This window comes from Typopeltis vanoorti, chromosome 4 (assembly GCF_054136105.1).
Source record: "Typopeltis vanoorti isolate ZY-2024b chromosome 4, IOZ_Tvanoo_1.0, whole genome shotgun sequence".
NCBI lineage: Eukaryota > Metazoa > Arthropoda > Arachnida > Uropygi > Thelyphonidae > Typopeltis > Typopeltis vanoorti.
In genome coordinates this window covers 107,999,678-108,016,077 of record NC_143552.1, presented here as the reverse complement: position 1 = coordinate 108,016,077, position 16,400 = coordinate 107,999,678, and the positions used below count along the sequence as shown (strand labels likewise).

At 34.7% G+C, this 16,400-nt stretch overlaps 1 protein-coding gene across 1 annotated transcript in view; it reads left to right on the top strand.

The window, feature by feature from the left end:
- Positions 1-16,400, top strand: part of Ost48 (dolichyl-diphosphooligosaccharide--protein glycosyltransferase non-catalytic subunit Ost48) — a 98,580-nt gene that overhangs the window by 64,008 nt on the left and 18,172 nt on the right. Inside the window, exons 8-9 of the mRNA XM_090391409.1 lie at positions 3,407-3,554; positions 11,806-11,926. Coding sequence (XP_090247535.1) covers positions 3,407-3,554; positions 11,806-11,926 — 269 coding nt within the window. The remainder of the gene's footprint in view (positions 1-3,406; positions 3,555-11,805; positions 11,927-16,400) is intronic.

Genomic DNA, 16,400 nt, shown 5'->3' with positions numbered 1-16,400 from the left:
ACATACTATGCAGACAAGTGAGAGGCTGCCAGACATGACATGCATTAGAAACACAGCCGAGTGTGGTGTTAATTTAAAAAAAAAAAAATCCTTATCGCACCTACAGTAGTAATGTACTATAGGTTTACAACCTTTTATGGTTGGGAGTTGTATAAAAAAATGTGAGAAGGCAAAGCTAAATATTTTAAAATCACTGTCTTCTAGTACAAATGCAACTACCATATTCTATCTTCAAGATAAGAAAAACTAAAATGAAATTTTATATTTCTATGTGTACATACAAATTTATAAAGCCTCACAAATAAGAATAAAAAAAATAAAAGCCTCACAATGACATAGTCAATGAGAGACTTTTCTTATTTCTTCATCTACTTAATGACTCAAATTCCTGCCTTTCTTCCTTAGGAGTACCTTTTGTGGGATCATAGGTAAAAATAAGTTACGTTGCCCATTTCCTCATTTTGAAGTTTGCCCACATAACTACTTGAAACTGCCTTCCAATCAAGAAGTTTACCTTCGTGTTTTGTGTTGAATGCTATCCCTACTCCTTTTCTTGATCATTATTGTTCAAATATAACATCCTATGCTTATTATTTAGCAAGATCTGACCTGCATAAAACTTTCTTAAAAATATCATGTTCCATCTGTCTTTTCATATGCATGTAGATTCCTTGGTTAAAATTCTTCAGGCTCTGAATTTTTATTGGTCTGAATAAATTACAGCCCTTCTGCTATCTTGAGAATGATTAATTATTAATTTAATTATTATTAATCATTTCAAACCAGATCAATCACATTTCTGTGATTTTTGCCATTTCTCAATGTTGATGGTTGTTTATGGGCGGTAGGGAATTTTGGACCTGCTCAGAGACCTAAATAGGATGAAACTGTCATATATCCTGTAAAGAAATGCAGACAGAACTTGTTCTGAACAAATGATCATTCCTTCTCATTTAAAAATCGCTATCTAGTTACTGTAAGAATGAAGATAGAATAATAATTTGAGACTTCACATAAGCAAGTTGTATCCTCTATTGGTTGAAAAGTAATATCGCTATAATACCTTTGAGCTTGAAATTCCTATCCACCATAACTCCAAGATCCCACATTTATCATTTGCATATTATTTTCTTGTAGCATAACCCTGCAATTGTAATATGCCTTGATGAGATTTCCAATGTTATATTATCTTGGCAAGATTATGCTACAAGAAACTGAAGAGTCTAAAAATCTTGAAGTTGTAGTGGATAGGAACTTGAAGTTCAAAGTTTGTGAGTTATCCTCTGAGCTGCAAATACAACTCAGAGGATAACTGCAATGTTGAAATGACCATTAACATAAGGATAAGGAAGTCATTTTGCCTCTTTACAAGGCCTTGATATTATTCCACCTAGATGATTGTTAGTAGATTTCGTCTCCTGGGTTTGGAGGATTACAAGATTATATTGGGGTTATAGAATGTAGATTGAGGATAGATTGGATACTTCTTCAGACACTGGTAAACAGGAGAAGGGGGGTAACAGGATAGAGGTTTATGAACTTCTGAGTTCATAAAATTGGAAATTTCATTATATGGAAGGTGGGGAGAGAACATGAAGAAATCCATGAAAGTTTGTATATGGTTAAGAAAGGGATAAGAGCTAGATTTTTCTTGCACAGATAGTGAGAGTGAAACAGTTTGAAATAGTGAGTAAATGTAGCATGAATGAGTTTAAGAGAATGTATGATAGCTGGTATGGGTAATGTATGGCTTCCCTCAATGCATCCTTGATTTCCTGGAAGTGTCAGATATTTGAACGTTGTAATTAACTAATTTACTTCAACTGGAGCTGGAAAATAAATAAATAAAACAAAACAAAATCAGCTCTTGATAATAATTCATACGTTATATTCAGGCAATAAGGAACTGAAAAAAATGAGATGATATATATAAATGAGCACTAGACATGATTTTCATTGAATGAGATATAATTTCAAGTGGACTGACAAGTGAAACTGTCAGAAAATTGGACAATACTACTTATCCATACTTTACGTTTTTAGATAAGGTACTAAAGGAGCAGAAAATTTTTGTCATTAAGGACAACTCAAAGAAAAAAGCAATAATGTTGGTTCTTGTCAGTTGAAGATGTAAATAGTAAAGTGTGAGTTGAGATGCAGATTTATAAAAGTGTCTTAAATTTCCAGAAATTCTCAAATATGTAGGTATAAAAGTTTTACAGTGGCTATACTGCAAAATTTGAAACACCTTGTCTGAAGGTTAGTTCTATATGATTGGAGTAGAACTATCATAGTATCCATCTATAAAAACAGGAATACACAGAAGCAACATGGCAAAAACATCAACTGTATTCTCAGTGGCAAATTACAGAACAAGTAAAATATTGCAGCTATTTTAGGCACAATTTTTTTGAATGGCAAATTAAATTTGGAAATATGTAACAGAATGAGCAAAGCTGATATGGTGTGGAGTTAGTCGAATAAGTTTTTGGAATAAGGTAAAAAAAAAACAACCTAAAACAATGTTCAAACCAATTTAAAATTATGGATCAAAGGTATCTTTTAATATTTTAATCTTTTTATTATTTATTAGTTTTATATTGTTTCATGCCACAAATGCCAGCCTGGTTTGCCGAGTGGTTAGCGTATCCGCTCTCCAGCCAAAAGGCTGCAAGTTCAAATCCTGCTGTTGGCATAGAAGTTTGTGATTGTCTGTGAAATTACTAGGTAAATGGCGTTCGTGTGGGTGATGAAAGTAGTAGTTGCAGTTGGTGGATTGGTGGAGAAGGAGAGTTGTAGAGTACGTACCCCTCCCTTGATGAGTCTTTGGGCTCCCTGGAGGTGTTAGGTAATAATAATATCATCATATTGATTTTGTAATTCACCTCTTATTTCATTTTTATTTTTCGTTCCTTTCATTCTTTCACTTTTTTTTATAGTTAATTTATGACAACTACTATATAATTTGAAGTTAAGTTATAAATTGTTTGACTTAACCTATCAAAATAATATACCTGCAAGATGGTATTTGAATAAGAACAGAAATAGAAATGACATCTATAGGCTGTACAACTTTTTTTTCTAATTTTAATTCTTCTAGTATTTTAAACAAGTCTGAGGAATTAAATCAAGGGTATAGCTTTTGGAATAAGGTAAAATGGAATAAGGTATAGCTCCAGAAATTCAAGCTTACTGATCGCATTTCTTAGTGTAAAATTCGAGCAATATGAATCTAAGGGTTCAGAAAATTCTATTAATTTGGGTATATTTGTTTTAAGATAATGTTCAAAAATAAAATTGTAAATAATTTATTAAGAAACGGCATTGTACAATTACTTTTTGTGTTATTTAAAATTCTGTTTATGATGAGCTTCATTAGACTTTTTTTAATCTTTCACATATGTAGGTATGAGAAATCTGGCAATCAAGTACTTTCTAGCGCATTAGCTCAGTGGGTATTTAAAGAAAGAGGAGTTCTTAGATCAAGTAACATAAGATATTACAAAAAAGGAGATGTCCGGCCATGTGACTCTTACACTATTTTGGACGAAGTGGTATAAAATGCCTTAATTTTTCTGTTCAGTTAGAAAAGTGTATTGCATTAGCTAGGCTATTTCTTTAGATATTTCCCACCTAAACTCAGAATATTTATTTTATGCATGAAATTATCATATATTTCTTATCATTGATAGCTTAATTGTAAATCAAGAATATCTAAGAAATGGGTTTTGTGTGTGTGTGTTAATATATTAAAATCTCGGAACAACTGTATTCTGGGCTGATTGTTTAGACATCTTGTTGAGTAATTTTCATTTGCATAACTTGTTTAGAAGTTGTCTACTAATCAAAACTGTACTACTTTGACGAGATCTTTACATAAGGAGCATGGAGAATTCACTAGGATTCTCACTTTCCTGTGGTGCACTCAGTTAATAAATATATACAGTGGAACCTCGGTTGTCGAACTTAATTTGTTCCCGAAGGCTGTTCTGAAACCAAATTGTTCGAAAACTGAAACCATTTTCCCATAAGAATTAATGTAAAATGGATTAATCCATTCCCGAACCCCAGATGATTGTTTATTTGAACCTTTGCAACAGTACTTCATGCATAAGATCGTATACAAACATAATGAAAATGCATAAAATCTTATTCTTACATAAAAAGAATAAACACAATAAATAGATAAAATATAGACGAAAATTGATCGCCTCTTTATTTTTGAGTATTATACAGATCGTTGATTTCGCCATACCAAACTGCATAGCAAGATCGGAGACACGAACGCCACTTTCGTGTTTGCATATGATTTCTTTTTTCATCTCTATCGTGGTGGTTCTAACAACTTTTCTTTTCACTTTGCTGCTATCACTATTCTTCTGCGGCCCCATGGTGGCTTAATTAATAATAATTTATGAAAACAAAACACAAAGAAAATCGAACATTTTTCTCTCTATTTTCTAAGAGCACAAGCTGACTTAACTTGCCAGGAACTTTTGATATGCTTTCTTCTTTTTCTTTATTGCCTCTCTAATTTTCTAAATCCACTTCCTGAGTACCAGAAACAATCAGGTAAATTTCTCTACAATTCTCATATTCAGTTTTGTTCCCCTTTTTATAGGTGGTTGTGCTATGAGAGCTGTACTCGAATCATCTGAAAACTCACTGCAAATTTGAGCAGGTGTCTGCACTGAATGAAGGCTGCCGCGTAACTGACTCTTTCCTGCCTTACAGCTCAGCACTCAGAGCACGTGGTTGCCATTTGTCTGTTCGGAAACCGGGGCGTTTTTGTTCAGAAAATATGTTTGGTAACTGAATTGTTCAAGAACAGAGGTGTTCGAGAACAGAGGTTCCACTGTACTTGAATACTGAAGAAATAGGGTTGGGCTAGTGATTTGGACTTAGCAGACTAGTGTATTTTGTTTTGATTGAAATAAAAACATGTACTCAGATGGTACAATATAATCAGAAATTTTGCTGGCATGGGATATTGCATTAAACAAAATCCTCTGCTGTGAATCATAGCAAATTAAAAAAAAAAAAAATAAGATGTCATATTGTAGGCTTAATGGTAATGAAGTACAGAGGAGTGCAGCTGATAATTTAATGCTTTCAGTACATGGAAGGAGGATTTCAAAACAGTAATAGAGGGTAAAACTATTGGAAAAAGAGGAAGTGGAAGACCTTCAATGAGATAGATGGGTGGTGTTGGCTGGAGTGATTGGTCTTCGGAGAGCTGAAGTCTCGAGAAAAGCCTATGACAGGACTACCTGGTGAGGGTTTATGTGATGCATTACTGAGGAACAGAGTTGATTATACAGCAACTGATATTTTCTCTTCATAGAGACATTATTGGAGATAAAAATGAGATTTTATGAAGTTGAAATATACAGTATAGTATGAAATTGTAAATGGTCATCTCAGACAAAAATGGATTACTTACATGGGGGAAAAAACAAAATTTTCATTTATACCTATCATAGGCAGTTTCAATATGGAAAAAAAAAATTGGAATGAAATTGCAAGCATATATAACAGAAGAAACAAAGTGTGAAATTAGCTGCATAATAATTATAACTAAAGTCCTAACAATGTGTAGTTAAAAAAAAAAAAAGTTAGCTAGATGAGCAGTGTTAAGCAGCACTACATTCTAGCAAGGACCCTAGTCTTCTTCAAAAGAACCCTTATGTTTGGAGTTGAGAGCATGTCTTTTTACAGTACTCTTTCCTCCATTTCTAAGCTTTTTCAATAGCTTCCAGAATATTTTGCCACCTTTCTGTTATTTATTTTTGTATGTTCTTACCAAAGTCTTTCTGTGACTTATTTAGCTAGTTTTACATAATGCTTTGCTTTCTTACATTTTTCTCTCTATTCTCTGAGAGCACAAGGTGACTTAATGCCAGGAACTTTTGATATGCTTTCTTCTTTTCCTTTATTGCCTCTTTAACTTTCTAAATCCACTTCCTGAGTACCAGAAACAATCAGGTAAATTTCTCTATAATTCTCATATTCAGTTCTGTTTCTCTTTTTATAGATGGTTGTCCTATGAGAGCTGTACTTGAATCATCTGGAATTCGACTAGGCTTTCTGAATTATGCATTGTATCTACTGTAAAAACTTTTGAGCATTTCTGGTTGAATATCTACTCTAGCTGCCTTCTCACATTTTAGGTTTTTGATGGTTTTTTCTATTCAAGTATTAATATGTACTACTCATTGTATTTCTCTTCAATATTTTCTACCAGATTTGTCACTTCAGTTTTCATGTCATCTTTATCTCTGACTCTTCTTCCAGTATTCTTTGCTCCATTTTTAAGATTTTTCAGTATATTTAGCCACCTCCTTTATATTTAAAAAAAAACAACAACAACAACAGACAAGCCTTATAAATAAACTCAAAGCTATTCAAGCTCACCCAGAGCAGGCTTTTACAAACATCCATGCTCACAGTAGGATTCAAACAAACAAACAACTTATTGGTTGTCGAGTGGGGTATGCTAATCACTTGGCCAATCAGGTTGGCTTTATATATCTGCTTATCTTTACCTAATCTGCCTTGCTTTCTTACATTTTTCTCTGTATTCTTTTAGGGCATCTGTCAACCTGTTGGTAATTTTCAATAAGCTTTTCTTCTTTTCCAGCACCCTTTCACTTTTTTTTGTGTTTAGATTTTATTTTTTTGTCCTTGCATACAACTTTACCATGCCTCTTTCTCTGGTTGAATCAGTCAGTTTACTTCAGATTCACTGTGTCTCCAAGGTTTGATTATTGTTTTCAAACTGCTTCATTTCTCTTCCAATATTATTTGTATACTTCATTTTGTAGGTTGTCTCTGAATGCTGCCTAACTTTGATTCGGTAAATAAGGTAAATACCTACTAATGAAGTGTATCACAAGAAATTGAGAATTGGACATTAGGTAAAGAAGTCCTGGCTAGTTCTCTGTATTCCTTACATATTTTCCTTTTCATTATGGAATTTAATTTTATTCTGCTCAAAATTAATCGGCAATCACTTCCTATTTCACATTCTCTATGTACTCTTGTGTTCTGAACCAATGTGAAGATATTGCTATCCACAATAACTTAGTCAGACATTTATTCCTTATATCTTCTCTCCATCTAAGTCTGTGCACATCTTTATGTTGGAACATGGCATTAGTGATGACTAGTCTGTGTTCTAAACCAGTGGGAGGGTTTTCATTCATTTCATAAAAACAGTAAGGGGCTTTGTTTATCTGGACAACGCCTCAGTTGGCATGATTCCTGATCTTGTTTCATCATTGTCTTTTAGTTTAAACCAATCAAGAATACAATTTGGTTAGCTAACCTCCAAACTGCCAGTCCATTCTTCTTCATTCAGTATATCCAGGTAAATACCTACTAATGAAGTGTATCACAAGAAATTGAGAATTGGACATTAAGTAAAGAAGTCCTGGCTAGTTCTCTGTATTCCTTAAAAGTCTAGAAGGGTCTCCTCTCAGATATCTAGCTTTGATCCTTAAACAACCCCTGCTTTTGTTATATTAAATTACTGCTGGGACAAATTTAGTATGGAAATCAAGATTGAAAAGATGAAAATGATCCAATCTAAAGCGTTAACTATATTCTCAATTGTAAATGTATAGAATGGTTGAATTTTTTCATGTATAGTGAAGATGGCATATTTATGTATGGAAATAAATAAAATAACTGAGAGGAGACCTCCACATAGCCTTTAAGGGAATGTGGAGAACCGACCAGGGCTTGTGACCTAATGTCCAATCTTCACCTTCTCGTGGTGCACACTGTTGGGTATCTACCTGGATATTGAACGAACGAGGATGGGCTGGCAATTTGGGATTTGGCCGAGCAAATTGCATTCTTATTGGCTTGGACCAATATGGAAGATAATGGTACAGCATGACAGAACTTCATGCCGGCTGGGGTGTCACCCAGTTGAACAGGGCCTCCGTTGTTTTAGCCAGGAAACCGAGGCGAACAGCGAAAAGTCATCTACTGGAAGAAATCTGAAAAAACACCCCAACTCAACATAACCAGAGTTAAAGATCGGTATTATCAACATAAGAAGCGTGAATGGCGAAGAGGTGGAGCTAGCTGAGGAATTAGATAAGTACCAGATCGACATAATAGGGGCAACTGAAACAAAAAAAGACAAAAACGGTGAGATCTTTCTGAACAATAAATACAAAATGTTATATTCAGGCAATGACAATCAAGAAAAAGAAGGAGTAGCCATATTATTCAACACTAAATATGAAGCTAATAATCTTCTTGAATGGCAGGCAGTCTCAAGTAGAGTGATGTGGGCAAATATGAGAATGGGGAACTGGACAATGAGACTTATTTGTGCCTATGGTCCCACAGAAGGTTCTACTCAGGTAGAAATGGAGAAAAATTTTTTGATGCTTTAGAAAAAGCAACTGACACAATGAAAAGGGAAAAGTTGGTCCTTGTTGGGGGGATCTAAATAGCAGAGTAATTTCCAGACATACAAAAATATTTTGGGAAAATTTGGAGAAAACAGTAAAGCCAATAATAATGGCAAATACCTGTTGGATTTCTGCTCAGGACATGAACCGGTTATTACTAACACCATATTCCAACATAAAAATGTGCACAAATTCACATGGAGAGAAGAGGCAAGGAATAAGAAAAGTCTCATTGACTATTTTATTGTTGATAGTGATGTTTCTCCCTTGTGCAGGACGCCAGAGTGTACAGAGGATTTGAAATTGGAAGCAATCACTATTTAGTCTTGAGCAGGATAAAATTGAATTTCATATTGAAAAGAATAACATGTAAAAAAGTTTTAAAGCGAATAAAAGTTGAGCAGCTCTCAGATATGAACTGTAGACTAAATAAAATACACAAAGATTATTGAAAAAAAAATGAAAGAGTTTGAGAACAGGAACCAAACCTTGGAGATTCAGTGGCAAGCCTTGAAGAAAACCCTGATTGATTCAACCAGAGAGGCATGTGATGAGGTTGTCTGCAAGGATAGAAAAATCAGAACTCCATGGTGGACACAGGAAGTTAAAGAGGCAGTGAAGGAAAAGAAGAAAGCATATCAAAAGTTCCTGGCAAATAAGTCAGCTTTTGCTCTTAGAGAATACAGAGACAAATGTAAGAAAGCTAAACTCTGTGTAAAACTAGCTAAACAAAAGTCATGGGAGGACTTTGGCAAGAACATAGAAAATAAATATCAAGAAGGTGGTAAGATATTCTGGAGGTTATTGAAGAAGGTTAGAAATGGAGGAAAGAGTACTGTAAAGAAGTTAGAGATGATGAAGTTGACATGAAAACAGGAGAAAAAGATATCCTTGAAGTATGGAGTAATTACTTCGAAAAATTGCTAAATAAAACAATCAGTGATAGCACAGTGGTAAAAAAACACTCAACAGACATATAGTCAGGAATACATATCCATACTTGAAGTAGAAAAAGCCATCAAAGGCTTGAAATGTGGAAAGGCAGCAGGAGTAGATGATATTCTACCTGAAATGCTAAAGTATGGTGGTATAAAAGTCTTACAGTGACTGAACTTCATAGTTCAGAAAGCCTGGACAGAGGGACGAATTCCCAATGATTGGGGTAGAGCTCTAATAGTACCCATATATAAAAAGGGAAATAAAACTGAATGTGAGAATTACAGAGGTATTTCCCTGCTGAGTGTTCCTGGTAAGATTTATGCAAGTATACTTGAGAAACGGTTGAGAAGAATTGTGGAAGAAAGGCTTGGTGAAGAAAAAGCTGGATTCAGGCCAAATAGAGGCTGTCTGGATCAGATCTTCACTTTACAACAAATAGTTGAGAAATCATGGGAATATAACACAGATCTGTATTTAAGTTTTGTCGATCTGGAAAAGGCATATGAGAAGGTGCCAAGAGAGAAGCTATTCAATATGCTACACTTATATAGTGTCAATGGGGCATTATATCAAGCAATACTTAGTCAGTATTTGAGTTGTAAGTCAGCAGTTAGAATTGAAGGAAGTACAGGAAGATGGTTTAATGTTAAATCTGGTGTGAGACAAGGATATACATTATCCCCTCTGTTATTCATTATCGATATGGATCACATTATGAAGGAAAGTGGTATTAAACATGATATCAGAATTGGAGATGTTAATGTCAGCTCTTTGCTTTATGTGGATGATGTTATACTTCTAAATAAATTCGCTACAAGTCTGTAAGATTCTCTGACTAAATTAAATAACTCTTGTAATAGATATGGTATGAAGGTCAGCATTAAAAAGACAAAGACCATGAAAATAGGTAGAATTGTTGAAAATGTCAACGGTGTTGTGAACGGGAAACCTGTGGAACAAGTAAAACATTTCAGCTATTTAGGCACGATTTTTAATGAAGATGGTAAATTAAATATGGAAATAGACATCAACAAAGCTGGTATGGTGAAGTTAATTGAATAAATTCATATGGAATAAGAGAGAAATTAGTCAGAACACTAAATTAGCTGTATACAAGACAGTGTTCAAACCAGTTTTAATTTATGGATCTGAGAGCTGTGTCAGAAGTAAAACACTTGACCAAAGACTAGAGACTGCAGATATGAGAGTCCTGAGAAAGATTAGAGGCATGAACAGATGGCATCAATGGCAATATCATATTAAAAACGAGGATATTAGGAAAGAACTTGACATTGTCGGCATCCAGGAATGCGTTAGCATAGCTAATCTCAGGTGGTATGGTCACTTAAACAGAATGGGCGAGGAAAGATTAGCAAAACATGTTTTCTCCGCCATGTTTTTAGGAAAATGACCCAGAGGAAGACCAAGATATAGGTGGATTGATACAGTTCAATGTGCCTTAGACAACAGAAATATAAGATCTGTTAATGATAATATTGGAGTCTTGACAAGTAACAGACTGATATGGAAGAAAATTGTAGATAGGAAGTTGGTAATGATGTAAATTTTTCATGTAGTACTATCATATCCTGTACACTACACCCCTTGAGGGTATATGTCAGGAATTTGATGATGCTATGCTTAGGAGCTAGTTCTAATTAAAACCAGTTTTTAATGTAAGGAGTTAGATTGGAGGGTACAGATATGAGAGTTTTAAGGAAAATAAGAGGAGGGAACGTGATGGCTTAAATACAAACCATATTAAAAATTGAAGATATTAGGAAGTAACATGATATTTTAATGATTAAGAATGTGGAAGCAATGTCAATCTATTGTTGTATGAATTAGATGCCAAGAAATTATATTCTTGGTTTAATCCTTTGTCCAGCAAACAAAGTTTGTACTTGAAATATCTTCTAGACCAGATGACTTGAATATAGAGGCTAATAACTTCTTGGATTCTAGGATTAAATCAAGAATATAACTTCTTGGCATCTTTAATTTATAGTTTAACGAAGTGAAAAAACTTCTATTGTAGTATGGTCACTTAAACAGATGAGGAAGATGAAAGATTTGCAAAATGGATTTGAAGCAAAACTGGCATGGGAAATACCCATTCCATTTTTGAAGAAGATTTAGATGGCATGATGCAATTATGAATATCTCAGAGGATGAAAAGGTAGGAAGTGATCATAGTAGAGATGATATAATTAACTAATTTGAAAAAAAAAAAAAAAAAAAAACAATGTTGGTAAGAAATTGGTAGTGCACATATGGATAAGTTGGACAATCATAGAATCCTATGTGAATAATGATGCTCTGCAATCAGCAAATTCTTCATATTAAGTATCCTTTAATCTCTCATTAAATAACATAGATAGGTGACAATTTAATTAAAAATACTGAATAATAAAAATTCATTTTTTTTTAAAAATAGATATACAGTATTGAAGTGGAGATTTTAAAGGATGGCAAATGGATTCCATTTGATGCCAATGACTTGCAGCTAGAATTTGTGAGAATAGATCCATTTGTCAGGACACCTCTTAATAAAAAAGGTAAAGCACTTTATGTTTTTTGAATTTGGAAAGTATTTCAAAATAAAGTTATTTATGTTTCAAAGTGTAATAAGGTTTTAAAATTTGGAAAACAAAGATGGGATGTAGAATTTACTCTTGGTGGGGATATACTGTTGGAGGTAGAGGAAATAACAGATCTTGGGGGGGATGGTGGATAAGGATCTAAAATTTAGGACATATTGCCAAAATTGTGAGGACAACACAATGAATTCTGGGAATAATGCAGAGGATACTGACTTGTAGAAATAAGGAGATTCTGATTCCACATTCTGTCATGTGGAATTTGACCATTTACCATTATTATTATTATATTTACCATGACCATTTACCATTATTATTATTATAAATGTAAAATGATTGCATCATTTTACATTTATAATAATAAATGTAAAATGATGCTTGCTGGATTTCTGTTTAGGACATGGATTAGTTATTACTAACGGCATGTTCCAACATAAAAATGTGCACAAATTCACATGGAGAGAAGATATAAGAAATAAGCAGTCTCATTAACTATGTTATAGTTGATAGGGATGTTTTCTTACTGGTTCAGGACACAAGAGTATATGGGGGAAGAGGTATATGGAAAGTTCTGAAAAACACCTAAAATTTTTTTCATAATTTTTTTTTTTTTTTTTTTAGAAAATATCTTTTCTTTCAGGTTACATAAGAAGACAAAATTCATTTCAAGGTTGAGCAGCTTTCAGAGGTGAACTGTAGACTCAAATACACAAACACATATATAACAAATACACATTTTTTCTTCAACATCATTGAAGAAAAAATGAAAGAGTTTGAAAACAATAACCAAACTGAAGTTTTAGTGGCAAATAACCCTGAAGAAAACATTCATTGATTCAGCCAGAGAGGTATGTGGTTAGGTTGTTTGTAAGGACAGAAAATCAGAACTCCATAGTGTGGACTCAGGAAGTTAAAGAGGCAGTCAAGGAAAGTTCCTGGCAAGTTAGACAGCTTGTTCGTAGAGAATACAGAGAAAAATATAGGAAAGTGAAGCACTATGTAAAACTAGCTAAACAAAAGTCATGGGAAGACTTTGATAAGAACATAAAAAATAAATATCAGGAAGGTGGTAAAATATTCTTGAAAAAACTTAGAAATGGAGGGGAAAAAAAAAAAATCAGAGATGATAAAGGTGACATGAAAACTGAAGATAAAGATATTCTAGATGTCTGGAGTAATTACTTCGGAAGACTGTTAAATAAAACGAGCAGTGTCAGCACAATAGTAGAAACTCCCAACAGGAATTCAGTCAAGAATACATATCCATACTTGAAGTAGAAAAAGTCATCAAAAACCTGACACATGGAAAGGCAGCTGGAATAGATGAAAATATTATTATTAAGACCTCCAGGGAGTCAAGGACTCCTTAACCTCCATACCGGCAAATGTGGATGAAATAGTGACACCAAATTGCACTTCTTATCCATGTTATTCAATGGATTATAGAGCTTCGTATCCTGATTTAGCTGGACGTCTATAGACATCGTGGCCGGTTTGGGGAGTTAAGGGAGGCCACGTACTACATGCACCAGCTATCATACTTTTCTTGAATTCATTCCCACCGCTTGCATGTACAACATCTAATGGCAGTCCATTTCAATCACACACCACCCTATGAGAGAAAAATATAGCTCTCACCCCCTTCTTAGTTGCATTAATTCTCAGCTTCCAAGGATGCCCTTTTGTCCTTTTCACACCTTCCATAAAATGAAAAATTCCATCAACTCAAATCCTGTATGACCCTTTCAATCATATCACCCCTCTTCCTCCTGTTTGCTAGTGTCTGCAGTCTACAAATTCTCAATCTGTCTTCATAATCAGTATTTCCCCAATCCAGATATCACTTTAACACTCACCTTTGCATACCTACTCTCTCCTCCTCCCCCTCTCTCTCCACAGAATCGCAATGGAAACCAGACCTGCATACAATAGTCCAAGCGAGGTCTTAATCAAGGCCTTCTAAAGAGGCAAAATTACATCCTTATCTTTGCATTGCAATTATCTTTTGAGTTGTATTTGCACTCTTTGCTACAGAAATTAGACTAGAAATGCTCATATATGGAGGTATAAAAGTTTTACAGTGGCTGCATTATATAATTCAGAAGGCCTGGTCAGAGGGTTGAATTCTGAATGATTGGAGCAGAACTCTCATAATACCCCATCTATAAAAAGGGAAATAAAACTGAATTTGTGATTACACAGATATTTCCTTACTGAGTGTTACTGTAAAATTTATGGAAGTGTACTTGAGAAACAGCTAAGAACAATTGTGGAAGGAAGCTTGGTGAAGAGCAAGCTGGATTCAGGCCAAATAGAGATTGTCAGGATGATCACTTTTCACTTTAAGACAAATTTATTACAAATAAATTAATAACTTTCACAATTTACATATGTAACAAAAATTATATAGAATTCTATATAATTTTTGTGACATGCATAAGCTGGAAAGTTGCAGAGATAATAACTGGAGGAAATAACATGGAGTACAAAGAGGGTAAGTAATTTATGAGCTGATTATAAAATATTTGGATAAAAAAGTTGATCACAAATTTGTTATGAAATATTTATTGTATTGTATTATATATAGTACACCAAAAAATGACTGATGTTCCCCAGGGCTCAGTACACAGTCCCTTACTATTCCTTTTATATGTCAGTAATATTCATCCCTACCTTACAGAAGACACAAAAGTAGCTTGCTATGCAGATGATATAGCCATCTGGCACACTAGTGCTAAAATCAAAGAATCAGAGGAGATTCTAAATAAATCCATGAGAGGATTAGAAAAATGGTCAGATGAACTTAAACTCAAAATCAACCCAGACAAAACAAAACTAAGCACCTTTAGTACAGACAGGAAAAATAGACATTCCTACAATCCCAAAGTCATGATTCTCGTGGAAAGGCTTAGACGTTGGTTATGCATTTTCACTATATAATTTAAGGAAATTACAATGTACTAGGATATACATTAAAATAAATTTTAATATATTTCAATATTTCGGCAACGTCACGTTGCCATTTTCAAGAACTTAAGTACAAGACACGTGCACGCAGGCACAACAAAACAGTAAGTGAGGAGAAAGCGCAGCGGAGAAAGAATTTAAAAAAGTACGAGATCGACACATCAAAAAATTTGAAAATTTAAAAAAGGACGCGATCTTGAAACCGCAACTTCCTACCGAAACGGTAGTTAACCTGTCGTCACTTAGTGTGAAACCTGAAGCACTCGACGCCCTCGCACGTGGCCACAACTTCACCATTGCGCCCAGAAGAATACCTGCTGAGGATATCATGATATGAATTGAACGCGGGATTCGACACCTTCCAAGCCACATCGCCAACGATATCAGACTGGATGTAGCTTGTGTTCTGACCAAAGCTAAACCACCTAAAACCAACATGCCCAGTAAAGAAATTAAATCTCTGTTAGAATTAAAGAAAATAATAATCACCAAAGCTGACAAAGGGAATGCCACAGTATTGCTTAACCAAAAAGATTACACAGGTAAGCTGAAATCTCTATTGTTAGATCGGGCCACTTACCTCCCTATCGAGCACAATCCCACCAACTCACAAATTAGAAAACTCCACAGGCTCCTTAAGAAGGTCACTTCTTGGCCTGTGGAAATCACTAACAAATTAAAACCATATAACTCCATACCCCCCCCCTCCCCCGTATTTATGGACTCCCAAAAATTCACAAGGAAAATGTGCCATTATGTCCCATAGTGGATGGCATTGATTCCCCCACATACAAACTAGCTAAACATTTGGCCAAAACTCTCACACTATACTGGCAACACACCTTCATACATAAAAAAAAAAACTCAGCCCACTTCAAAGCCAGCATAGAAAACCTTACACTCAAATACACTGACATAATGGTCAGTTTTGATGTCTCCTCCTTATTCACAAATGTCCCACTCAAAGAATCCTTAGAGCTAATCCAAGCTAAATTTCCTCCCGATATCACAGCCCTATTTCAGTTCACAATGAACTCAGGCTATTTTGTTTGGCAAGGAAAATTCTACAAACAAATAGAGGGGACAGCCATGGGTTCTCCACTCTCCCCACCCTTGGCCAACTTTTATATGGAGACTTTTGAAGAGAAAGCCTTAAACTCTGCCCCACAAAAACCAACCATTTGGCTTCGCTATGTAGATGATGTATTCGCTATTTGGCCACATGGCTCCGATGCACTCCTTTCCTTCTTAACACACTTAAACAACCAACACCCCAGAATCAAATTCACCCTGGAAGAGGCAAAAAACAACTGCATTCCTTTCTTAGACACACTAGTCACCCGCCAGCCTGATGGAACCTTGGTTTTCTCAGTATATAGAAAACCCACCCATACAGGCAGATACATTCACCAACAATCCCACCACCCCTCCTCACAACAATATGGAGTCATTAAGACACTACACA